The sequence below is a fragment of the Schistocerca serialis genome, chromosome 9, assembly GCF_023864345.2.
Source record: "Schistocerca serialis cubense isolate TAMUIC-IGC-003099 chromosome 9, iqSchSeri2.2, whole genome shotgun sequence".
NCBI lineage: Eukaryota > Metazoa > Arthropoda > Insecta > Orthoptera > Acrididae > Schistocerca > Schistocerca serialis.
The window spans coordinates 477,724,779-477,752,270 of NC_064646.1; the positions used below are offsets into that span (position 1 = coordinate 477,724,779).

A 27,492-nucleotide genomic window follows, 5' to 3' on the forward strand; every position below is an offset into this window, starting at 1 on the left:
AGTAATGCACTCCTTTCTGTACCCGAGTTAAACTTTTTATTTCAAAGTGGAGGTCAGCCTTCTTTCTTGTATTGTGATAATGGAAGCTTTCATTGGTTTCATAGTGGGCAGGATTGTCAACCAAGAAACTCATTAGGGAAAAAATATACTGGCAGGTTGTGGAAAGTATTCCAAGTTTTTTAAGGAGCGTATGGCAGGAGGTTCTCGGGGGTACTCTGCACATTATACTGACTACTTTTTTCTGCATTAGGAAGATTTTTTTAGATGAGGGTGAATTGCCCCAGAAGATGATGCCATAACACATAATGGAGTGGAAGTATGCAAAGTATGTGGACTTTATGACATTTATGTCCCCAAATTGTGAGATTGTCCTAATGGCAAAAATTGCTGAGGACAGCCTTTTTAGAGTCTCGAGGACATGGTGGTCCCAGTTGAGCCTACTGTCTATGTGGAGGTCTAAGAATTTGGTGCAGTGTACCCTTTCTATCTGATTATTGTTATTTAAAACAGTAATCTCCTGGGGGAGTTTGCGGTCAAGGCTGAAATGGATATAATTTGTTTTGCTCAGGTTTACTGTGAGCGAGTTCACTTGTAACCAGGTTAATAGTACTGTAAGTAATTTGTTGGCATCAACCTCTATATCAGTGAGCTGTTTGCTACTAATCAAAAGCTCGAGAAAGAACTGAAAGCCAAGTAAAATTAAAATTGGGGCATAAATTTGCTACAAAAGACCGGAGCAGGGAGGAAATATTCTCTCTCTCTCTCTCTCTCTCTCTCTCTCTCTCTCTCTCTCTCTCTCTCTCTCTCTGGTAATTCGTCAAAAAATAATTTTTCTTTTTTTCCATGTTTGTCAGTGACCATGTGTCTATATGTCTTGTATCTATATGTCATTAGAGAAATTAAAGTTACCAGCCACTCCACTCCTTCACCAAACTCAATTTCATTATGTGTTAATGTAACAAAATCTCTAAAGACAAATAGCATAAAGTGTTATGTTTATTAGTTATTTGTATGACCAGCTGTATATCAGACCCAAAATTTTCTTATTAATTAACTCCACTTGAACAATCATTGCAACCATTGAAATATTCATTTTAATTATGGCTCCAGTGTCAAATGGTAGGACATGTAGTCTTATTGGCTATTCATAGACACCATGGAGGTGTGATAATCTGTAGATGTGAACAGTTTTATGTGTAATATGTGAAATTACAGTTACTAATGAAGCACTGAAACTGATTTACTGTCAGGAATGCTTTGCTTATTGATTTCTGTTTGACTGGAATTGTGATAATTTTGCATTCCTTTGCCACACATTCAGATCTTGCTGTGACACAAATTTAACATGTGCTATTTCTAGATATCCTGTACATTGGCTGTTTACTTATTCCAGGTGGTAATAGAATAACATTCTGGAGCTTCCGAAGGGATGATGCTACGGGCCATACTACCAGCATCCGTAAAACTTCTCAGCACTCCCAGCAGATGCACTCTGCAGCAATTACTTGCTTGGATATATCCCGTGATGGCACCATGGCTGTGACAGGTAGGAAGTTCTGCTGATGTGAAACAGTGCCTGGTAAACAACTAAAAATAAAATAAAATATTATTGGGTATCTCATTTTTGTCAGTACAGTTGTCATTCATTTGTGGTAAACTGACCAAAAAAAGCCCTTAGGGCATGAAATACCTCAAGTAATGGTTGTTACACAAACTAGTTACTGTAAATTGCTTTTGGACTACTAAGAATTATCAGTGAAAAAATCTAAATAGAATTACATTAAAATGGAACTATATGGACATAGAGCACACAAAATATAAGTGATACACATGCTTGTTTTTAAATCCTGGAAATAGATGAGTAAGAGATGGAAGAATGAATTGACAAGAAATCAAATAGAAAAGCTACTCAGAGCTTACAATCAAGGAAGAGCAAAAAAGAATTTAAGTAGCATTAATGATAACTGGACTATATAATTTTAATGATATTTGTGTATGTAATTAAACAATGGGAAATCCAGGATGGAATGTAACAATATTATGAAAAGGAATGTAGACAGACAGCTTGGGTTGTCGTGCCGTCATAGAATGCAGCGTATATAGTGGAGATGTTGAGTCACAGATAGGCACAACAAAAAGCCTGTCACAAACAAATAAAGCTTTCGTCTCTTAAGGACTTTGTCAACAATAAACATAGACACACACAACACATACATGCAAATGCATCTCACACACATGACTGCAGTCTCAGGCAACTGAAACTATACTGCGAGCACAGCACCAGTGCATGATGGGAGTGACGACTGAGTAGGGGTAAGGAGTAGGTCAGGGCAGGGAGGAGAGGGATAGTAAGGTGCAGGTGGCGGACAGCAAAGTGCTACAGATTAGACGCAGGGCTGAGGAGAGGTGGGGAGGGGGAGGGGGGCATAGTGGAAATCGAGAGAAGCAAAAAGATTGAGTGTGATGGTGGAATGATGGCTGTGTAGTGCTCCATTTGGCACAGGCTGTGAAGCAGTCATTGAAATGAAGGATGTCTTGTTTGGCAGCGTGTTCAGCAACAAGGTGGTCCATTTGTTCATTGGCCACAGTTTGTTGGTGGCCATTCATGTGGACAGACAGCTTGGGTTGTCGTGCCCTCATAGAATGCAGAATAGTGGCTGCAGCCAATCTTGTAGATCACATGACTGGTTTCACAGGTAGCCCTGCCTTTGATGGGAAAGGAGATGTTCATGACCAGTCTGGAGTTGGTGGTAGTGGGAGGATGTATAGAACAGGTCTTGCATCTAGGGGTATTACAGTGTTATGACCCATGAGATAAGGGGTTGGTAGCAGGGATTCTGTAAGGATGGAGGAGTATAAAGTGTAGGTTCAGTGGATGGCAGAATACCACTGTGGGAGGGGTCAGAAGGATAGTGGGCAGGATATTTCCCATTTTAGGGCATAATGAAAGGAAGTCGAAACCCTGGCAGAGAATGTAATTCAGTTTCTCCAGTCCTGAGTTGTACTGAGTTATGAGGGGAATGCTCCATTGGGGCCAGATGGTGGAACTTGGGGAGGTGGTGGGAGAATGAAAGATAAGGTACAGGAGATTTGGTTAAAGTTGGGAGGATAATTACAGTCTGTGAAGGCTTCAGTGAGAGCTTCAGTATATTTCAAGAGAGACCACTTGTCACTGCAGATGTGATGACCATGAGTGGCTAGACTGCATGAAAGGGACTTCTTGGTATGGAATGGGTGGCAGCTGTCGAAGTGGAGGTATTGCTGGTGGTTAGTAGGTTTGATATGGATGGAGGTAATGATGTAGCCATCTTTGAGGTGGAGGTTAGCATCTAGCAAGGTGGCTTGTTGGGTTGAGTAGGACCAGGTGAAACAAATGGGAGAGAATTTTTTGAGGTTCTGGAGGAATGTGGATAGGGTGTGGGAGAAGTTGTTGAGGTTCTGGAGAAATGTGGATAGGGTGTCCTCACCATTGATCCAGATCGCTAAGATATCATCTACGAATCTGAAACAAGTGAGGTTCAATAGTGGTAAGGCCATAAGCATTAGGAATGTTAGTGTAAAGGGAGGTGGCATCAATAGTGACAAGCAGGGCACCATTTGGTTAAGGGGCAGGAACGGTGGAGAGTTGGTGGAGGAAATGGTTGGTATCTTTTATATAGGAAAGTAGGTCCCGGGTAATAGGTTGAAGGTGTTCGTTTATGAGAGCAGACATTCTCTCAGTGGGGGCACAGTAACCGGCCACTATGGGGCATCCTGCGTGGTTAGGTTTATGGGCTTTAGGAGGCATAAAGAAGGTAGGAGTGTTATGATTGGTAGTGGTGATTGGTAGTGGTCATCTCTCTAGAGATGACTTTGGGAGGAGGTTGTGGGATTGGCCTAAGGATTTGAGTATCGACTAGAAATCCTGCTGGATGTCTGGAATAGGGTCACTGTGGCAATGTTTGTAGGTGGAAGTATCTGACAGCTGGTGGAGTCCTTCTGCCAGCTAATCATTGTGGTTCAAAACAACAGTGGTGGAGTCTTTGTCCACAGGTAGAATTATAAGGTCAGGATCAGGTTTTAGTTGGTGGATTGTGGTTATTTCTGCAGTTGCAAGGTTAGTTTGCATGTTGAGGAACTTAGGAAATGATGGTGAGGCAAGGTTCGAGGTTAAGAAATTCTGGAAAGTGAACAGGGGGTGATTTGGGGGCAGTGGGGGTGAATCATAGTTGGATAGAGGAATGAACTGAGTTAGGCAGGGTTCAGTATTAATCTTTGGGTGTGTCTGATTGTTAGCATCTGTGGTGAAAATGTGTTTCCACTGTAAGGATCGGGAGAAGGAGAGAAGGTCTTTAACAGGTCCTGCGTGATTGAATTTGGGAGTTGGGCAAAAGGTGAGACCTTTGGAAAGGATTGATATTTTCGTGAGGCTAAGGCTTCTGGAGGAAAGGTTAATGACTCTGTTACACGTCTGTTTAGGTTATGGATTCTGTGTGGTGTTGGGAGGGAGTTTTGGAGGGTGGGGTAAGTGTAGAAGGTCTGCAAGACACGGTTTGTCAGCAATGAGGGGACATGGGGGAGGTTTGGAGCTTATTGTAGAGGTTGTGGTCAGTGGTACTCCAAGGCAGGAGCAGGAAGTGAGCATAAAAACTCACAATCTTAAACCCATCTCCTAGTTCAGATTCATTGATGATATCTTTGTGATCTGGATCAATGGTGAGGACACCCTATCCACATTCCTCCATAATCTCAACAACTTCTCCATTTGTTTCACCTGGTCCTATTCAGCCCAACAAGCCACCTTCCTAAATGCTGACCTCCACCTCAAATATGGCTACATCTGTACCTCCATCCATATCAAACCTACTAACCACCAGCAGTACCTCCACTTCAACAGCTGCCACCCATTCCATACCAAGAAGTCCCTTCCGTAAAGCCTAGCCACCCATGGTTGTCGCATCTGCAGTGACAAGTGCTCCCTCTTGAAATATACTGAAGGTCTCACTGAAGCCTTCACAAACTGTAATTATCCTTCCAACCTTGTACATAAACAAATCTCCCATGCCTTATTTTTCCAGTCTCCCACCACCTCCCAAAGTCCCTACTTCTGGCCACAAAAGAGCATTCCCCTTGTAGCTCAATACCACCCAGGACTGGAGCAACTGAGCAACTGAATTACATTCTCTGCCAGGGTTTTGACTACCTTTCATCATGCCCTGAAATGAGAAATATCCTGCCCACTATCCTTCCGATCCCTCCCACAGTGGTTGTCCACCAAACCTACACAATATACTTGTCCATCCTTACACAACTCCTACTCCCAATCCCTTACCTCTTGGCTCATACCACTGTAATAGCCCTAGATGCAATGAATACCTGTTCCATACATCCTTCCACCACCACCACCACCACCAACTCCAGTCCTGTCATGAACATCACCTATCCCATCAAAGGCAGACTACTGTGAAACCAGTCTGTGTGTGTGTGTGTGTGTGTGTGTGTGTGTATGTGTTCATAATATTGTTTATATAATTACTTATTTATTTATTGCTCATTTAGCTTGACCAATAAATAAATACATAAATATCTATCATTAAAATTATATAGTCCAGTTATCATTAATGCTACCTGATTTCTGTTTTGCTCTTCCTTAACTGTAACCTCTGAATAGGTTTTCAGTATGTTTCCTTATTGATTCATTTTTCCAGCCCAAACACAAGCAAGTGTATCACTTATATTTTGCATGCTGTATGTCTGTAGAGTTTCAAGTATGAATATTTATCAAATAATCACAGTTATTTATGTGTTGTAAAGCACTGAGTTATTTTAATGGGGATATCATATCTCATGGTGCAAAAAGGAGTCTGCAAACCCAGTAACCAGATACCCACATAATTTATGGGATGTTATATATGCTGCATATATTTTAATTGATTATTTTTTAATCATACTTGCAATTCTTGTTTAGACACCCCTCTAAGTCACTAAATATACTCTTCTTGCAGAGTATGGTCTCATGATGGTCTAAAACAGATTGAATCTGGTCATCATTTTCAAATGAATGTGCTTGTATGACCAAGACTACTTTTTAATTTTATTAATTTTTTAACTGATTGTTTAATATTTTAAATTTACTACCATATGTCTGTGGCCAATGCTATGATAGCATGTAAAACAGTGCTTAGAAGCATATTCAGTATTGTAATTCTACTGCATGCTTAGTTCCTTTATGATCGTACATGAAAATACAATTTTTTTAATGTATGGCTTTCAGGTATGCCATCAGAGCACTGTGCAAGTCCCTCTGTATTTTTGACACTTTTTCGGGTGGAAGATAGTTACTGCCATTGTCAGCATTCTAAAAGAGTTGTTATACTGCGTAAGGCACATTTAATGTTGTCCGTGAAGAATTACTTATCTTGACAAAATACTGCCAGAGTATGGCAACAAGATCATTGCTGTGGATACCTCTGTCTCTCCTTGATGCTCCCTTTGACACACTCACTTTGCTTTAAATGTGTCATGAATCTCCATTTTAAATTACTCATTCTGCAAGAAAACTGTCCTGAGTCAAAGTCCGCTGGTGACTTGTCATAAGATGTAACAATGCTCTCTCTGTGGGCCATTATTCCAATAGGCCACTGCTCTAATCAGGATGTTGATATCTTATAATTTGTAAATACAAATCAGAGTGGCTTTTCATTGAATTGAAACATTTGGGAAGAACAGTACTTTCCCCACTAACTTCACTTTAAACTGAATATTTGCATGGAGCAAATTTAGTTGCTGAAGAGGAAGATACAATATTTTCATGAGAACATCATGAAAGTGTTGTCTAGAAACAAGTATGCTGTAAAATTGCTAATGTGGATGCATTTTCTTTGAATTCTAACACGGAAAGATGAGCATCAGAGAAGGCTGTTGGCATAAGCTCTTAACTTTCCATCACAAAACTAAACTGTTCTTGAGGTGAGCCAAGTTCTTGTTCAATATGAGTCATTAAGTAACCAGCGATATCCAAAATCATCAAGTAATTAGAACATTGAGTCTATATTTGACATGTGATATGACTGCAGAAGTGTTAAATTTGTGTATAGGTAGGACAACAAGTCCCTTACTTTTCCTTCAAAGTACAAACTGCTTTCCTCTATGTTGAAGACATACCCAACTGTAGAAATGTCAAAATCTAGCTAGTTTACTGATGATATTTTGGAGTGAGGTTTCCTGGGTATAGACACAATGTTAAGGTACTTGATAAGTACACTTTTGCAATCATGAAGCATTACAGAGTTTAAAAAGCCCTCTCCGCATCCATATTTGGTAGAACAATTACACAGGTCAGTAACTGGAGGAGAAGACCTATTGAAACTCCTCCATACTAATTTTGTTGCTTCCATAGGGTTGGGAGAGATGGAATCATTGCGTGATAAATACCTTTATTATGAAGAGTTACTGTTCATCCCATTTTTCTATTAGTTCAATGACTAATCAACTGTGTTATCATATTTCCTGAATCATGATTGATTTCAAAGCAAAAACAGTTTCATCCTCAGGCACATTGTGTGGTAGTTGATGTATCAAGCAGTCATGCTATGTGCCTGAATATTTTAAATTGGTCACAGTTATGGACAAACAATAATACAACTGTAAATAGTCTACACGCGTTTTCCCCCAGATCATGTCCTGCAAATCCCACAATATTTACTTGGAGCAACTTTCCAACATCTTCAGGTGGTTCAACCTTGCCACCACTAAGATTGAACTACCTGAAGATGTCGGACAGTTGCTCCGAGGAAATGTGGAATCTGCACAACGTGATCCGGCGGCAAAGCCTTGAAGACTATTTGCAACATATCCACCAGGAAAGCATGAAGAGTCACAGTAATACAACTGATTGGACATTAAAATAATAATAAAAGGGAATAAATTGCTTTTATTCTCTACAGTAAGGCATCCATTCTATGTTAAGTTATATTTTTATGAACAACCTGTAAAAGTAATCTTATGTTGCCTGCTGTGTTGTTAAGATTCAGTCAGGCAAATAGCCTTCCATGAACACAATAACACTTTTATTTGCAAAGTTACTTTGATATCCTACATGTTGATGGATCTACTCCACTTTCAGAAAATGCCATTGCGATGGTTCTCTTTACTTATGAAGGCAAAAACTTCATTAAATTTAAATACGGTTTTTCTACAGAGAAGCTTTTGAAGAAGTCAAGCCAACAGGACAGTAACTAGTTACTGTGTAGAAATTTCAAAGTCTGAGTAGTGAGACAGGTCTTGTAATAGATTTCGTTTGATGACTATTTGAATTTTTGAAGTTGGATAATTTTGGATAATACTGTTTTGCACTTCAGCGTTTCAAGAAATTCCAAAGGCACCTCATGTTGGTTAATTTTCTCAGGAGCCCTGGCAAACCAAAAGTACTACTTCTTCTTTCTGCACCTCCCCTCCCCTCCAACCTGCACCCCCCCCCCCCTCTCTCTCTCTCTCTCTCTCTCTCTCTCTCTCTCTCTCTCTCTCTCTCTCCCTCTCCCCCCCCCCTTTTCTTCTCCACCCCGCCACCCCAACCTCCCACCACCCCAGAACATCACAATTAGTGCTGCATGACGGACAAAATACGTTCTGTTCTATAGTACTACACTGTTTGACTCCATTTCATTTGACTTTAATATATCTTGCATTAAGCCATATAAAGTTTCATCTATTGTATGCTCAATCTAGTAGCTGTAAGTAATTTTTATATACCTGGAAGTGCATAGTATGGGTTAAATTGTGTACTGTGAACCAGTTATGAGCCTATATCATTATTCTCACAGCTGTGTCTCATATGTGTATTGATCAGTCTCTTCATCAGTATACCTATTCATCAGCAAATTGTTAAGTTAACTTTGTAATAATATCTTCTCACCCTTTAACTAAAAAATATTACTTATATTTCCAGGTGGTGTGGACAGTTTGGTGAACATCTGGCAGCTCAATACTCATGAACTCCATTCAACCTTAGAAGGACACTTTGCTTCTGTTACTTGTGTTGCATTTTCTCCAAATGGACTGTTTGCTGTATCTGGATCAGAAGATAAGACTGCTAGAGTGTGGGGGCTTACTTTAGGCTTAGTCGTCTCTGTATTTAAGGTAGATAATTATTATTGTATTTCAAAAGTTCTGTTATATATTTCGGGATACTTACTAGTTACATCAGTCCATAAAATTTTTCTGTTCTTTTTACAAGTGAAGCACTTTTACATAGCTGCTAAATTATTTCTCCTTAACAATTCCTTTTATACCACAGGGGAATTCCTGGTTTGTAACAAGGTCATGACATTAAAAAGTAGTCCCACATTGTATTTTATGTTGCAATGGCTGTTACAGTTTATTATGCTTGTGACATTGTGAATATTTAAGTACCATTCAATCTAACAAATGTGAGAGCGCTTTTACCACTGGCATAATTTTATGCAGAAACGAGTATAATTTAGCACAAGCAGGCATTGCCTTCTACTTTCATCAGGTATAATTGATAGTTCTAGTAATGTTATTGAAAACAGTTTAGTATCTCCGCCAGGAGACATACATAAGGATGCAAATGAGCTGGCATTTGTCATGCACCAGAGTAGTGTGGAAAGCTATCACGGGTAGTATGTAAGTTTTGTATGGGCATAATTGTTGACACTGATGTTTACTTGCCAGTGGTGATAGACCAAGCCAGTCAGTTCTTATGAAGAGATCAACTAAACAGACCTGATCTTTTGCACTGCATTGTGTTCTCGGTTCTACATGCTAGTTTTTTTGGTTATTTGTGACAGTTGCATGTTCTACTTTTCTCTGTGCCAGTCTTTATGTACTGTCCTGTCTTGGTGATCCCCTGTAGATTGAATCACACATAAAGTTTACTTTTTTTCCTTCTGTGGTCCAGCTCCTCAGCTTCTGGCCAGAGTACTGACATTTGTGTCCGCCTCAGTAGCTGAGTGGTCAGCAAGACAGAATGTCAATCCTAAGGGCCCGGGTTTGATTCCCGGCTGGGTTGGCGATTTTCTCAGCTCAGAGACTAGGTGTTGTGTTGTCCTAATCATCATCATTTCATCGCCATCGACGTGCAATTCGCTGAAGTGGCATCAAATTGAAACGCTTGCACCTGGCAAACAGTCTACCTGACGGGAGGCTCTAGTCACATGACCAAAAAAATTGGCATTTTTGCTGGCAAGGAGAGTTTTGCAGTGTCATCACATCTGTAATGACAGGGCCATCCTTATGCTTATGATGCCCTTATTTATTTATTTATTGTAGTGCTAATTCATGGCCACCATGGTGCCAGTATTTATGCAATGCTGTCAGGAACAGTTGTGCCTCCAGAAACAACAACAACAACAACAGCTGCAACTAGAACATCATCAACTGCAGCAGGTGCTGCTCAAACAGAATTCAAAATGATCTGCTCTCATGCTGTACTGGTAGCAGACCAGGCACCCACAGAAAAGTCTTCTCCCCACAGTCTTGTTTCAATGAGTCTATTGAAAGGTGTCAGAATTACCTAAATGATTCTTGCTACACTACCAGTTAAGACATATTGTCAAATAAACTGATAAGACTGTCTTGTTATTGTGTAGCAGAACAATGTTGTGCAAAAAGGTGCAAAATTTGAAGCTCTCTACTGAGCTCTCGAAACTGATCTCTGAGGAACTCTGACAGTTGTTCAAACAATATTTGGTACATCAAACCCATGTGGTGGTGGCACAGTTGCAGTGTAACCAGCATCACAAGTGCCCCGGGCAGTTGTACATCGCTTGCATTGCTGACCTACAAGTACTCTTGTGCAATTACCTGTTTGAGTGCCCCCAATGCATTACCTCATATTCAAACTCGCTGATTAAGCATGTGATACTCCTATTACCACTCAACCCTGAAGTACAAACTAGGGAATTGGTCTTCTTAAAACCTGCTTGCTCATCTTGCTAAATAACATGAATGTACAGCAACAGTGAAGGATGTACTTTCTGACTACTAGCAGGTGGCAAAGTTAGATACATTTGTTAAACTGTCTCGGGTGCCCCATGGAGTTGCCTTCTGCTGAGCCACCATGTGTTTATGATTTGAGTGTAGTGACATCAGGGCACTGCCTGACTTTACTGACATCAACCTTGACAGTTACAAGTGTGTTGAAGGGTTGTGATTTCTGCTTGTGATGTTTTTCGGGTCCTCCATGTTGTTCTGCTCCTGCATCTGTTTCTGATGAATGGGCAGATTGGTAACCCTACCACAACTGTCATTTGGTGCATATCACAAAGGACAGCCCACGCATAAATGCTACGTGTGGAGTATGCCATGAAGTAGGCCATACGGCACTGGAATGTGACAGTTGGCAGTTGGCGAGTTGCAGGGAAGTCATTGTAGCACCCAGTGTTTTCACTGGACATTTAGGCTGTCTCTGGCGTCCTGCAAGCCTTGCTAATGTTAGTTATGGATAGGTAACCATTTGAGTTTCAGGTGATCAAGGGGGGGGGGGGCAACAATCAGCCTAATTAACCTAAAAATGCACTCATTTCTGGGTAGCCTGTATTGCAACACCTGCTACATCATGTAGTATCTTATAGCTAATGATGTTTTCAAGTGATTCAGCATGTTATTAAAATGTGGAACAGAAACTTACATTGTTAACAATCAGTTCACCATTGGAACAAAATATTTTTGAATTAGATGCTTTTTCAGTGTTTGGATTCCAGAGTATCAAAAAAGTCCATGTAGTGTCCCAATCAGTCCCTTTTCAAGATTTTGGCTCTTTACTATGGTTGTACAACCTACTGTTTGAGGATACTTGGTTTGGGCAGAAAATTTCAAGGCATACCTCTCCTTTCAGCTATCAGCAATACGTAAATTTTATCACCCTGAACCATTCTCTTCATTATGTGTGCCAATGTAAAGGCCATGTTGCAGTGTTGCCAGGAGCTTGGCATTATTTCTCCTATTCCATCTGGTCTATGGGTCACCTCTGGTGGAAACTGAGAAGCCAGATGTCACCGTGCACATACACTCCTGGAAATTGAAATAAGAACACCGTGAATTCATTGTCCCAGGAAGGGGAAACTTTATTGACACATTCCTGGGGTCAGATACATCACATGATCACACTGACAGAACCACAGGCACATAGACACAGGCAACAGAGCATGCACAATGTCGGCACTGGTACAGTGTATATCCACCTTTCGCAGCAATGCAGGCTGCTATTCTCCCATGGAGACGATCGTAGAGATGCTGGATGTAGTCCTGTGGAACGGCTTGCCATGCCATTTCCACCTGGCGCCTCAGTTGGACCAGCGTTCGTGCTGGACGTGCAGACCGCGTGAGACGACGCTTCATCCAGTCCCAAACATGCTCAATGGGGGACAGATCAGGAGATCTTGCTGGCCAGGGTAGTTGACTTACACCTTCTAGAGCACGTTGGGTGGCACGGGATACATGCGGACATGCATTGTCCTGTTGGAACAGCAAGTTCCCTTGCCGGTCTAGGAATGGTAGAACGATGGGTTCGATGACGGTTTGGATGTACCGTGCACTATTCAGTGTCCCCTCGACGATCACCAGTGGTGTACGGCCAGTGTAGGAGATCGCTCCCCACACCATGATGCCGGGTGTTGGCCCTGTGTGCCTCGGTCGTATGCAGTCCTGATTGTGGCGCTCACCTGCACGGCGCCAAACACGCATACGACCATCATTGGCACCAAGGCAGAAGCGACTCTCATCGCTGAAGACGACACATCTCCATTCGTCCCTCCATTCACACCTGTCGCGACACCACTGGAGGCGGGCTGCACGATGTTGGGGCATGAGCAGAAGACGGCCTAACGGTGTGCGGGACCGTAGCCCAGCTTCATGGAGACGGTTGCGAATGGTCCTCGCCGATACCCCAGGAGCCACAGTGTCCCTAATTTGCTGGGAAGTGGCGGTGCGGTCCCCTACGGCACTGCGTAGGATCCTACGGTCTTGGTGTGCATCCGTGCGTCGCTGCGGTCCGGTCCCAGGTCGACGGGCACGTGCACCTTCCGCCGACCACTGGCGACAACATCAATGTACTGTGGACACCTCACGCCCCACGTGTTGAGCAATTCGGCGGTACGTCCACCTGGCCTCCCGCATGCCCACTATACGCCCTCGCTCAAAGTCCGTCAACTGCACATACGGTTCACGTCCATGCTGTCGCGGCATGCTACCAGTGTTAAAGACTGCGATGGAGCTCCGTATGCCACGGCAAACTGGCTGACACTGACAGCGGCGGTGCACAAATGCTGCGCAGCTAGCGCCATTCGACGGCCAACACCGCGGTTCCTGGTGTGTCCCCTCTGCCGTGTGTGTGATCATTGCTTGAACAGCCCTCTCGCAGTGTCCGGAGCAAGTATGGTGGGTCTGACAAACCGGTGTCAATGTGTTCTTTTTTCCATTTCCAGGAGTGTATGTAGCAATTTTAAACAGACAATTAATGTGCATTGTGTCATGGACTCAAATCCCATACAGAATAATTTTTGGCAAAGTTGTCAAGGGGCCAGTATTTTTCACTCTTTGACTTCTACATCTACGTCTACATCCATACTCCACAAGCCACCTGTCGGTGTGTGGCGGAGGGTACCTTGAGTACCTCTCTTGGTTCTCCCTTCTATTCCAGTCTCATATAGTTTGTGGAAAGAAAGATTGTCGGTATGCCTCTGTGTGGGCTCTAATCTCTCTGATTTTATCCTCGTGGTCTCTTGGTGAAATATATGTAGGAGGGACCAACATACTGTTTGACTCATTGGTGAAGGGTGGTTCTCAAAACTTCAACAAAAGCCTTACTGAGCTACTGAGCGTCCCTCTCGCAGAGTCTTCCACTGGAATTTATCTATCATCTCCGTAACGCTTTTGCAATTGCTAAATGATCCTGTAACGAAGCGCGCTGCTCTCCATTGGATATTCTGTCTCTCTTCTATCAACCCTATCTGGTATGGATCCCAAACCATTGAGCAGTATTCAAGCAGTGGGCGAACAAGTGTACTGTAACCTACTTCCTTTGTTTTCGGATTGCATTTCCTTAGGATTCTTCCAATGAATCTCAGTCTGGTATCTGCTTTACCAATGATTAATTTTATATGGTCATTCCATTTTAAATGACTCCCAATGCCTACTCCCAGATAATTTATGGAATTAACTTCTTTCAGTTGTCGACCTGCTATATTGTAGTTAAACGATAAAGGGTCTTTCTTTCCATATATTCGCAGCACATTACACTTGTCTACATTGAGATTCAATTGACATTCCCTGATCCATGCATCTATTTGTTGCAGATCCTCCTGCATTTCAGTACAATTTTCCATTGTTACAACATCTTGATGTACTACAGCATCATCTGCAAAAAGTATCAGTGAACTTCCGATGGTCCTAGGACACCCCTGCGGCACACCTGAAATCACTCTTACTTCGGAAGACTTCTCTCCATTGAGAATGACATGCTGCATTCTGTTAGCTAGGAACTCTTCAAGCCAATCACACAATTGGTCTGATAGTCCATATGCTCTTACTTTGTTCAATAAACGACTGTGGGGAACTGTATCAAATGCCTTGCAGAAGTCAAGAAACACGGAATCTACCTGGGAACCAATGTCTATGGCCCTCTGAGTCTCGTGGATGTATAGCGCGAGCTGGGTTTCACACGCTCGTCTTTTTCAAAACCTATACTGATTCTTACAGAGCAGATTTCTGGTCTCCAGAAAAGTCGTTATACTCGAACATGATATGTGTTCCAAAATTCTACAACTGATTAATGTTAGAGATATAGGTTTATAGTTCTGCACATCTGTTCGACATCCGTTCTTTAAAATGGGGATGACCTGTGCCCTTTTCCAATCTTTTGGAACACTATGCTCTTCTAGAGACCTATGGTACACCATTGTAAGAAGGGGGGCAAGTTCCTTCGTGTACTCAGTGTAAAACTGAACTGGTAGCCCATCAGGTCCAACGGCCTTTCCTCTTTTGAGCAATTTTAATTGTTTTTCTATCCCTGTGTCATCTATTTCGATATCTACCATTTTGTCATCTGTGCGACAATCTAGACAAGGAACTACAGTGCAGTCCTCCTCTGTGAAACAACTTTGGAAAAAGACATTTAGTATTTAGGCCTTTAGTCTGTCATTCTCTGTTTCAGTACCATTTTGGTCACAGAGTGTCTGGAGATTCTGTTTTGATCCGCCTACCGCTTTGACATAAGAACAAAATTTCTTAGGATTTTCTGCCAAGTCAGTACATAGAACTTTACTTTTGAATTCGTTGAATGCTGTCACACAGCCCTCCTCACACTACATTTCGCTTTGTGTAATTTCTGAGTCTCCCAGGCTTTGGCTATGCTTATGTTTTCTGTGAAGTTCCCTTTGCTTGTATAGCAGTTTTATAACTCGGTTGTTGTACCACGGTGGCTCTTTTCCATCTCTTATGATCTTGCTTGGCACATACTCATCTAATACATATTGTACAATGGTTCTGAACTTTGTCCACTGATCCTCAACACTATCTGTACTTGAGATAAAACTTTTGTGTTGAGCCGTCAAGTACTCTGGAATCTGCTTTTTGTCACTTTTACTAAATAGAAAAATCTTCCTACCTTTTTTAATATTTCTATTTATGGCTGAAATCACCGATGCTGTAACCGCTTTATGATCACTGATTCCCTGTTCTGCGTTAACTGTTTCAAATAGTTTGGGTCTGTTTGTCACCAGAAGGTCTAATATGTTATCGCCATGAGTTGGTTCTCTGTTTAACTGCTCAAGGTACTTTTTAGATAATGCACTTAAAAAAATTTCACTGGATTCTTTGTCCCTGCCACCCATTATAAACATTTGAGTTCCCCAGTCTATATCTGGTAAATTAAAATCTCCACCCAAAACTATAACATGGTCGGGAAAGCTACTCAAAATATTTTCCAAATTTTCCTTCAGGTGTTCTGCCACAACAGCTGCTGAGCCAGGGGGCCTATAGAGACATTCAATTACCATGTTTTAGCCTGCTTTAACCATGATCTTCACCCAAATTATTTCACACTTCAGATCTCCGTCAATTTCCTTCAATACCATTGCACTTTTTATCGCTATAAACATGCCTTCCCCTTCACTGTGCAGCCTGTCTCTGCAGTATACATTCCAATCTGAGTTTAGAATTTCATTACTGTTTACCTCTGGTTTCAGCCAACTTTCCACCCCTAGTATTATGTGGACACTGTGACCGTTTATTAATGAGAGCAGTTCTGGGACCTTTCTATATACACTCCTGCAGTTAACTATTACCATATTAATATTGTCATTCCCTGTTGCGTTTTGCCTACTGCTAACTTGTCATGTCTCAGGAGGCATCCTGTTGGGCCTAAAAAACCCACATGTGCACTCCACACTTACTCCACTACCCTTGTAGCCGGTTCCTGCATGTAGTGCACACCTGACCTATTCAGGGGGACCCTACATTTCTCCACCCAATAGCGGAGGTCGAGAAATTTTCACCCAAAATCTCTGCAAACTTGTGTGATACATACCTGCAGTTGCCATTGGATGCTGCTTCTCAGGATTTCTTAGTGCTCAACATTTCTTTCGGTCTTTATCAATTTAATTGCATGCCCTTTGGAATTCCCCTCAGGGTCACAGGCTCTATATGCGAGGAGCATTTATGCAATTTTCAGGCGGTTTTCTGACAACTTCAGGAGAAAGGCCTTCCTTGCAAAAAGAAAAATATAGTTTGCATTTTTGGTCATGTGCTTAGCAAAGGTGGCTCCTCCCTATGGATGAGCATGTCTAAACCATTGTCAGGTTCCTGGTAACCAAGAACGTGAAGGATCTGCAATCCTTTTTGGGCAAGAATTCTTATTATGCTAAGTTCATTCCCCAGGCCACACACGCCTGCCATTGGTGCAGCTGGCTACATCAGAAGGACATTAAATTCGCATGGTCTGCAAATTGTCAGTGGGCTTTTAAGGCTGTCAAAAAGTGTTGTTGCTCAGTTCACTGTTTGTCATCTTTTATGCCAGGTAAGCTGTTAACCCTGGCCGATGATGTGTCCCAGTAAAATGTTGGTGTTGTCCTCTATCATCAGAACACAGATAGCACCGAGCACCTCATCACTTAAATACCAGAAATGCTTTTTGTGGTGCAATGTAACTATTGACAGGTGGAAAGGAAGCACTGGCTATCATTTTCGTCACTGAAAAATTTCATCTTTTGTATCGAGCAAAGTTGATACCTATCACCAACTACAAGTTAATTATTTCATTATTTGGCCCTCTTTATACATTGATTAGCCATAACACTGAGACCAGCTATCTAATACCTGGTATGTCCATGGCACAGGTAACAGTGGTGACACATTATGGCATGGAAGCAGTGAGGCTTTGGTAGGTTGCTGGAGGGAGCTGGCACCACATCTGCACACACACAAGTCACCTAATTCCCATAAATTCTGGGGAGGGGGCAATGACATCCGCGATGTATTCAACCGTGTTCAGATCTTGCAAATTGGAGGTGGGGGTTTGGGGGGGGGGGGGGGGCAGCACATTAATTGCAACTCGCCGCTGTGTTCCTCAAACCCCATCGCACTTCTGGCCTTGTGACATGGCGCATTATCTTGTTGAAGAATGTCACTGCCGTCGGGAAACATGATCACCATGAAGGGGTGTATGTGATCTGCAACCTGTGTACAATACTCCATGTACCTTGCATGAGCTTCATTGGACCCATGGATGCCAACATGAATGTTCTCCAGATCATAATGAAGCCATCACGGCATACTAGTGTCAAGGAGCTTTTCCCTGGAAGACAATGGATTTGGCACGATGAAGAAGCCTATCGTCAGGAGTGTTTGGTGCACTGTGTATTCAGACACATTTGTACTCTGCCCAGCATTAAAGTCTGATGTTAGTTCTGTAACAATTCCCCTCCTGTCTCTTTTACCATTATGCTCAGCCTATGACATCTGACTTCTGTAGCGTGGGTTGGCCGCCCTACCCCACAATGTCTGGATGTGTGTTCACCTTTGTTTCTCCATGTGTTGAAGACTCTCACCACAGCACTCATTTAACACCAGACAAGTCGTGCCATTTCTACAGTGCTTGTGGCAAGCCTGTGGCCCATCACAATCTGCCCTCAGTCAAATTCAGGTAGATCCCGTGCTTTCCCCATTCTACACATGAACAGAATGTTCACTGATGCTACAGGCACCATGCGTGTGTCTGACTAACAGTCATTCCTCACCAGATGACGCTGCTATCACCTGGACAGATTTATGTTGATAGTAGGTCAATGGTCATAATCTTCTGGCTGAACAGTGGAAGCCATCAGATGGGACTGTAGAAGTGTGCACTCTTTTTCATTAATTATTTCTGCGGCATTCATTACTGGTCCATTATGCAGCATGCTAATGCAGATGCGCAGTCATGGGTGCCACTGGGAACCAATCTGGAGTCTGATTGACAGGAGGCTCTAATTTTCACATTAGATGATACCTAGTTGCAGACACTGCTGGATTTTTATTTGACGGCACAGGTGGTTGCAACTGTTGGCTGACTTTTCTAGAAAGTTATCTCAGTTATCCAGACAAGAGAGCCCAAATGTGCTCGTCTGGGGACAGATTTGGTGTGGCCTTCATTTTTCCATCTGTGCAGTTGACTCAATGTTGTCTGGGGGGGATCCTCACACCACAGAGGAGTAAAGTGGCTGAGTCCTCATTTGCGTGGTGACACTCCCTGACATACTCCAGTTGCTCTGTGTGTCACTATGGGATATGTCTCACATGACGGCTTCAACACAGTGACACATCTACTGACTAGTGATGGATCTTGATAATGAACATCTTATGCATCCTGTGCACAAAACCAGAATGAGCCACCATGTCCCAGAGCACACTCAGTTGTGGATGCAGTGTCCAGTTCCCTGTATGTAGCCAAACTATCCTCCATGATGTTGACAGCTACAATTTGACCTGTGCTTTGCCAATAATTTTTGCTGTTAAGGGCTTCATGCAAACTTTCAAGATCCAAATACTGAAGTTCATGTCTGCCTCATCCCACTATGATGCACTGTCAAGTTCTATACCCACATACTAGGTGACACTAGTTAATGGATGCAGTCCAGCAGAAAGTTTGTGCAGCTGGCAGCTGCGGGGCCTCTAGGATTTGTTATACCCTGAGTGGCATGCACTAAAATGTTGTTACCTGCCCCATTTTCCTTGTAGGACTGGTGCTTTTGGCTGATCTTATGGTCAGCTGTAGGGGTAGCTACTGAGTGTAGTGGTGGGCTGCAAATGTCGGCATTGGTTTGTGGTGGATGTCACTTGGGAGCAACTGACCTATCATTCAAATCAGTTGTGTCCACAACCCATCAGATCTGTGATGCTGCAGTCTCTGTACCCAGTGGGTGAGGGAGATGGGTGCAGTATGGTCTCAGTAGAAGGCTGCCAGTTGTGACAGTGTGCACCCCTGCTCCCAACTTTGTCATTCCATCTGCCATCTTACATTCACCCACAGAATAGAGCAGCTAGCAGTAATCACTCCTGCAACTTCTGATACTGAGCCTGTGGAATTGAAACCTGAGCCCTCCATTCCCCACCCAGTTGTGGATGAGTCTTCCATCCCGCTGATGCAGTGGACCTACCATTATGTCAGTCTATGCAAGTATTCTCCATTCTGGTGGAATCAGCCTGTTGTGGATTGGCTGGAGAGCCAACCCACAGAGTTTGGAGGAAGCCGAAAGGCACACGTTTAAGCTCACGCAGACTGGCATGAGGTCTGGAACAGGACAAGGTAATTAGAACTTAGAAAAAAGGAGGTAACTGGTAGAATACTTAACTTTAATCCATTAATGTTGAATGTAGCTCTTGTCTGCACATTATTTACAATAGCAATAGCAACTGAACATGGCGCCTTGCTAGGTCGTAGCAAATGACATAGCTGAAGGCTATGCTAACTATCGTCTCGGCAAATGAAAGCGTATTTTGTCAGTGAACCATCGCTAGCAAAGTCGGTTGTACAACTGGGGACGAGTGCTAGGAAGTCTCTCTAGACCTGCCGTGTGGCAGCACTCGGTCTGCAAACACTGATAGTGGCAACACGTGGGTCCGACGTATACTAACGGACCGCAGCCGATTTAAAGGCTACCACCTAGCAAGTGTGGTGTCTGGCGGTGACACCACATTCCTCCCCCGCAAATCGGCATACGGTTGTGTTATAAGGCTTCCGTCCACCATGGGGAGCACCCCATGTTGACGTATGCGACGAGGTGGGGAGCCTAAACAACAGGCGAGGCTGTGCCACCCACACCCTGCCATTCGGTCTGAGGGCAGCTAGGAAGCGCCTGGAAGTGCCAGGGTGCACGCCAACATGCGGTGTATGCGCCCGCAGAGAGACAGGAGGGGCCGAAGGGTCGACCTCCATCGGGCAGGGGCACCCGATGGGCGAAGACACCATATGGTCCGGAGTGGGCAAGAGGTCCATGTCGGAGGACAACTGGTCACGGGAAGCAATCGGCGGCGCGTGACCCAGGGAGGCACCCGACGGCTGCCACGACGCGTCCACTGCGGGTGTCGCTGGTGGGAGAACAGGCGGCGGCGGTGGCACGTCGCCATGGGGCAAAATGGAAGGCAGCGTCAGTAACACCTGGGGCTGAGGTGAGCAAGTAGATGGGTCCCCAGGGTGCTGACCGGACAGCACCGTCGCTGAAAGCAGATGGCGAGCGGTAGATCCCATGCGACGACAGAGGCGCAGCTGGTTGAGATGCCAGCGCACCTCACCAGAGGCCCCCAAAACCACGTACATAGCACAGCCGAGGCAGCGAAGAATGCGCCTTTCGAGCCAACGCCGTAAACCTCGGTAGTGACGATAGTAGACAACGTCACCTGGAGCAAAAGCAGGTGTCTGCCGCTGCACAGGAACCTGATGGGGCGGATGTTGCAAAGACATCAAGGTTCAATGAGGACGACAGTGGAGCAACTCAGCCGGCGAGTGACCATCTCGGGGCTGAGAGCGATACGAGGACAAAAAGAGCAATAATGCGTCCTCCCGAGAATGCGACTCTTTCCACTTCAACATCTGGGACTTGAAAGTCCGGACCAACCGTTCAGCAGCACCTTTTGACTGTGGCGAAAACGGCGTGGACGTTAGTTGTTGAATACCACTGGCCTTGCAGAATGACTGAAATTCTGCAGATATGACTTGTGGGCCATTGTCAGAAACAATAGTCTGTGGAAGACCTTCAATACAAAAGATTGCAGATAATGCTTGGATGGTGGTAGATGACGTTTTGGAAGACATCCGGACAACAAAAGGAAAATTACTGAATGAATCGACCAGAACCAACCATCGAGCATTCCAGAATGCACCAGCAAAATCGATGTGTAAGCGTTGCCAAGGGGAAGTGGCTGATGGCCATGCAAAGAATTTCCGTGGTGGTGTGGACTGTTGTTTGGCACACGCCATGCAAGAAGAGCACATATTCGTAATCGCAGCATCGATGCCAAACCAAGTACAGTGCTGACGAGCAAGTTGTTTTGTTCTCACTATACCCCAATGTTCGTGGTGGAGAAGCTGTAAGACAGAGGACTGTAACGAACGTGGAACCACGACCCTGGACTGATCATTATCAGAACGCAACAGCAAAACACCATGTCATACAAAAAGTCTCTCCTTGTGAGCAAAAAATTGGCGAACCAGCGGATCCTCGATCCATGACTTTGACAAAGGCCATTGCGTGGCAACAAAACGCAGAATGGTAGCAAGGACAGGGTCAGCAGCTGTGGCTGTAGCTACATGACGAAAATCAATCGGAAACGATTCGACCACGCATCAATGAACATGCAAGCAAGTTCGGAGGAATCGAATGCTCTATCCTCAGCAACAGGCAAACAGGACAACACATTGGCGTTTCCGTGCTTAGCAGTGGACCGATACAAGATATCGTAGCGGTACTGCGAGAGGAAAATAGACCAGCGAATGAATTTCTGCGCTGTACGTGGAGGTACAGGCGTGTTTGGATGAAAAAGCGATGTCAAAGGTTTGTGGTCCGTGATGATGGTAAAGTGACGACCATACAAGAAATCATGAAACTTAGTAACACCAAATATGAGAGCCAATGCTTCTTTCTCGATCAGTGAATAATTTCTTTACGCAGACGAGAGAAATTTGGACACAAAGGCAATAGGGCGATCGTGCGATCCATCTCTGTGCACAAGCACAGCACTGATCCCGAAATCCGATGCATCCACCATCAACAAAAGGGGCTTCTGGGGATCGAATGGCGTAAGGCAAGTAGTGGAAAGCAACACCGATTTCAACTGGCGAAAGGCGCATTTGCATTCCATCATCCAGGCGAACAGAACACCTTTACGGCATAAGCGATGAAGCGGAGCTGAAATGGAAGAGGCATGGCACACATAGCGATGACAATCATTAATTTTTCCCAGCACACTCTTTAGCTGCTTCAAATTCTGTGGCGAAGGCAAGTCTTGTATGGCATGGAGGTGCTCGGGACTGGGATGTATGCCTTGGGCATTGAGTACATGTCCCAGGTAGGGTAAGTCACGAGGAAAAAACACACATTTGTCCTTCCGCTAGCGAAGACCATTTTGTCGCAAGACCTGAAATAATGTTCTGAGATTGCCTAAATGTTCTTCTTCCGTCTTTCCGGAGATCAGAATATCGTCCTAATAGTTTGCTGCAGTAGGGACCGACGCACAAAGTGTTTGCAGATATTGCTGAAACAATGCAGGGGCAGATGCACACCCGAATGGCAGTTGTTTGAATCGATACAAACCAAGATGCATGTTAACCACCAAAGCGCGCTGGGATTCTTCATCCACCGGTATTTCCAAGTACGCATCTGTTAGGTACAACTTCGAAAAATATTTACCCAGGCACAGTTTGTCAAAAAGATCTTCCAGGCGGGGTAAAGGAAAAGTTGCAGTCACTAGTTGTGGATTCACAGTTGCCTTGAAGTCCACACAAAGTCTTAATTTTCCGTAAGGTTTTGGCAAAATTACTAAGGGTGATGCACAGAGAGAAGCCTGCACACGTTCAATCACACCTTGTGATTCCAAATCATGTAATTTTCTTGCGACCTCATCACGCAATGCGTGGGGAACATTGCACGCTCTAAAAAATTTTGGTTGTGCGTTTACTTTCAGTTCCAAATGTGCTTTATAGTTCTTAGTGCAACCAAGGCCCGATGCAAAAATGTCTGCAAACTCTTCACATAGATGAGAAACACTGCCTGAAGGCACAGTCTGGTTCACTGATAGGACCTGATTTACTATAGACAAGTTAAACAACTGAAATAAATCGAAACCAAACAAGTTCACTGCAGAAGAAGAACGAAGGATGTACAATGACACAAGTTTCGTTTGTCCCTTGTATGTTGCAAGAAGGCTGCACTGTCCTAACACAGGGAGCCCGTGATCTGAATATGTAGTTAGCTTAACATTTGCGGCATGCAACGGAGGTGTGCCCAGCTGTTTGTACGTGTCTTGATTGATCAGTGAAACTGCAGCTCCAGTATCGAGCTGGAATGGTATCACTTTGCCGTTAATGTCCAAGTCTACAAAAAGTTTATTGTCCTGTTGACGACAAGAGCGACTGTCCGTGAACTGACACTGGTACAAAAGCACTTGTGACATGACGGGATTTCCATTGATGTCGACGCACACTATTTGTGGGACGAACACAGTTACTGTTAGAGAGAGTGGCACTGGGCGGAGTGGAATGAACTGCATGAATTTCCATAGGCAAAGTTTCGCGAGCCTGAGTATCCTTGGTTCGATTCCGATTCCGGCGCAAAGCAAAGGGCCTGGAATGGTTGTGAGTGTCTGATCTGAGCTTTTTCTGGCAAACACTTTGAACATGTCCTTTTTTATTATAGAAAAAGCAAATAGCTTCGCATGATGGGCAGTTCTCATACGAATGTCTAGTAGCACACCAAGGGCATGATTTTAGCACTACATTTGCCCGCCTGCACGGCACACATGGCTGAGAGCCGGGTGGCAGCTGCGCGGACGGGCGTGAGGGCTGTTTATCGTTCCGTGCAGCTCGCCCGGCGGGCCGGTTAACCTGACACATGGGTGGCGAAGTTTCAAATGATTCCTGAGCAAAGTCAAGTGTGTCCTGCCGATCCAATATGTCTATCACTTGTTGAAGGGAGGGATTTACTAGTTTCAAAATCTGTTCCCTTATACGAACATCAGAAACGTTCTGTGCAATTTCATCACGTACCATAGTATCTGAATAAGGGAGTCCATATTGACACTCAAAAGCACAATCCCTAGTAAGGCCTTGCAAAGTTGCAACCCACTCGCTATTAGTCTGACCTGCCGTACGTTTTGTATGAAAGAAGGTATACCGTTTGGCAACTACATTGACTGATTGTTTGAAATATGCATCTAATGCAGACAAAATTTTGTCGTAGGACAGAGTTGCTATGTCGCTTCGGGAAAATAATTTGACTATCACACGGTATGTTATGATGCCTGCGGAGGAAAGGAGAAAAGGCTCTCGCTCATTACCTTGAATTCTGTAGGCGGCGAGATGGAATCCAAATTGGCGTGACCACTGGGTCCAGCTTTCCAGTGCTGCATCAAAAGGACGAAAAGTTGGTGCAACAGCGTGTTGTGGCTGCAGTAGCGGTGGAGTGGCGGCTGCCGCATCGTTTTGCATTGCATGTTGACCCTGGACGAGCTGTCCAAGGGCATCCAATAAGGCCTGCGTCTGCTGATTCTGTAAGCGATAAAATTCGGACAGTACATCTGGAGATTGTGGTGAAGCCATTACACAAGTAAATCAGGGCAATATCAATAAGAATGCGGAAAACCTCATCACCAATATTGTTGTGGATTAGCTGGAGAGCCAACCCATGGAGTTTGGAGGAAGCCGAAAGGCACCCGTTTAAGCTCACGCAGACTGGCGTGAGGACAAGGTAATTAGAACTTAGAAAAAAGGAGGTAACTGGTAGAATACCTAACTTTAATCCATTAATGTTGAACGTAGCTCTTGTCTGTACATTATTTACAATAGCAATAGCAACTGAACATGGCGTCTTGCTAGGTCGTAGCAAATGACGTAGCTGAAGGCTATGCTAACTATCGTCTTGGCAAATGAGAGCGTATTTTGTCAGTAAACCATCACTAGCAAAGTCGGTTGTACAACTGGGGATGAGTGCTAGGAAGTCTCTCTAGACCTGCCATGTGGCGGCGCTCGGTCTGCAGTCACTGATAGTGGCGACACGCGGGTCCGACGTACACTAACGGACCGCGGCCGATTTAAAGGCTACCACCTGGCAAGTGTGGTGTCTGGCGGTGACACCACACTGCCAAGTTGTCGCTGCCCACTTCCATGGTAGACCCACTGCTGGAAAACCTAACACCCTCTATGGTTTTGTGATGGAGATCACCACAGAAAACAGGTCATTTTAGATCTTGTGTGGCTTTTTCAAGAGGAGGGATCTAATGTCACCATCAGCAGACATAAGAATGGACACGGATAAGCCTGCTTGGGTTGCGTGGCAGATCAGTGCAAAGAGCTATCACATGGAACACATATTGTGTTCTATGGACAGAACTACTGACTCTGATCTTAACTTGGTAGTGGCAATAGGGCGGGCCGGTCAGTTCTTACGCTGAGATCAGCTAATGCAGAACCTTGTCTTTCTCGTTGCACCATGCCCTCAGTTTCCCATGCTAATAGTTTTCAGTTATTTGCACTAGTCCTGTTTTGTGCTTTTCCCCATCCCAGTCCCTATGCATCCTGCATGTCAAGTTTACTTTTTCCCTTCCCAGTTTGAGCTCCCCAACTTTCGGATCACGCATTCACCATCAGTTAGAGTAGTGACATTCATGCTGCTGGAAAAATTTTGCAGTGTTGTCATGTCTACGCAGACACAAAATAAGTTTTAGTCATTAAAAAGAATCAAACCATGTAATACTTTCAATACTGTGGTCAGACAACTGTAGCTCTCTGTGCTGGTGGACACTGGCTTTCTGTAAAATGTCACAGTCTAAACATTCTTTCAGCACTGCCTATTTTTGCATTTTTATAATGACTGTGTTTACATCTTTAGATGTAAAATGATGTTTGTATGTGTAACATAACCCTATTACACGTATGCTAATATGCCATCAGTAGCAGCACCTCCTTCGAATCTGGCTGAAGATAGGCTATTTCAAATGATGATATCGACTACAGGTTACATTCCAAAACACTTTAATTGCATTTTGGTATTAAATAACCTACTGCTTTTGGCCAGATCAAGTCTCATTCATTATAATTTAAGCACATTAATGGGTAAGCCACATACTACACTCAGCTGATGTCCTGTGCAGTATTCTAATGTAATTCACTGTAATTAAGATGTTGCAAACAGATCACTAATACATTTTCTAATTGCAATGTCCCTCCAATTAAATAGTCATCTCAAAATGAATATCTCTTAGAAATAACACAGTTCATAGTCCAATACTATTGCCACAGTTTGCATAATGCATAATTTAAGTCTGAAACAGTTCTTGAGATTAATTGCAAGTTCATAGTCAATTATTAAAAACAGCCATTGAAATAGCAGATGTGAAATTTAGATAAAACTCCACAAATTATACAAATTGTAATTCATGCTAATTTGTTTGCAGTACACTGTGTGACATGTATCTCGCTCACACTAAATTCTTCCACAGACTGACTGAAATATATATGTTTTATAATATTACACTAATTAGCAATACATTCAGTTATTGTTGTTTGCTGTTATTTTTCAAATTGCAGTGAAAGTTTTACATTCCTCATAGAAAGATTCATCTGAATGTAAATGTTTTGCTACAACAATAATTGCTGTTTAACAATGCTGTCTAGTTTGCCAAAATATGGTATTCTATCTCAGTAACAATGTTTTAATCATAAATGCTAATTACTCTGAAACTAAATGAGAGCAAAAGCTACTACCATGTCTCCAGCATTTTCTGTATGAATGGTATAGTTATTCATATATACTTTTGATCTGTTTCATGTGAAAGTTAGCAGTTGGGTATATGTTTACATAGGAATAATGATAACAAAGTTTTATATTACTGGTATGTGTAATGAGCAGTTTTTAGATAAGCTAATTACACCAATTGCTTCGACTAACCAAATGAATGTAATGAATAATAAAATTAAGTTAGATAAGACCAGAGTTAATATTTGAGAATTTTGGTATTGTGAACATGCCACACAAGTGATAATCTCAAAGTTATTTGCAAAAAATAAATACATAAATAATATTTTTAAAAGGGGGTGGCAAAGAAACATAAAATGGGGAAATAATCCACTTACTTTGTTACAAATAGTAGTAATTAACAATGGAGCAGGTTAGCTTGGATGCAGGGATCTTTGAACACTTAGCCACTGAATCTTTTGTCTGAATTCATTGTGTCTGTTCTTTTAGACATGCCTGAAAGAACAGAGACCACACGAAATCTGCAGCTGTGATACATTATACGTAAGTT

At 43.3% G+C, this 27,492-nt stretch overlaps 1 protein-coding gene across 1 annotated transcript in view; it reads left to right on the forward strand.

The window, feature by feature from the left end:
• LOC126419723 (protein qui-1) overlaps positions 1-27,492 on the forward strand; it is a 918,484-nt gene that overhangs the window by 746,888 nt on the left and 144,104 nt on the right. Inside the window, exons 18-19 of the mRNA XM_050086903.1 lie at positions 1,394-1,546; positions 8,927-9,117. Coding sequence (XP_049942860.1) covers positions 1,394-1,546; positions 8,927-9,117 — 344 coding nt within the window. The remainder of the gene's footprint in view (positions 1-1,393; positions 1,547-8,926; positions 9,118-27,492) is intronic.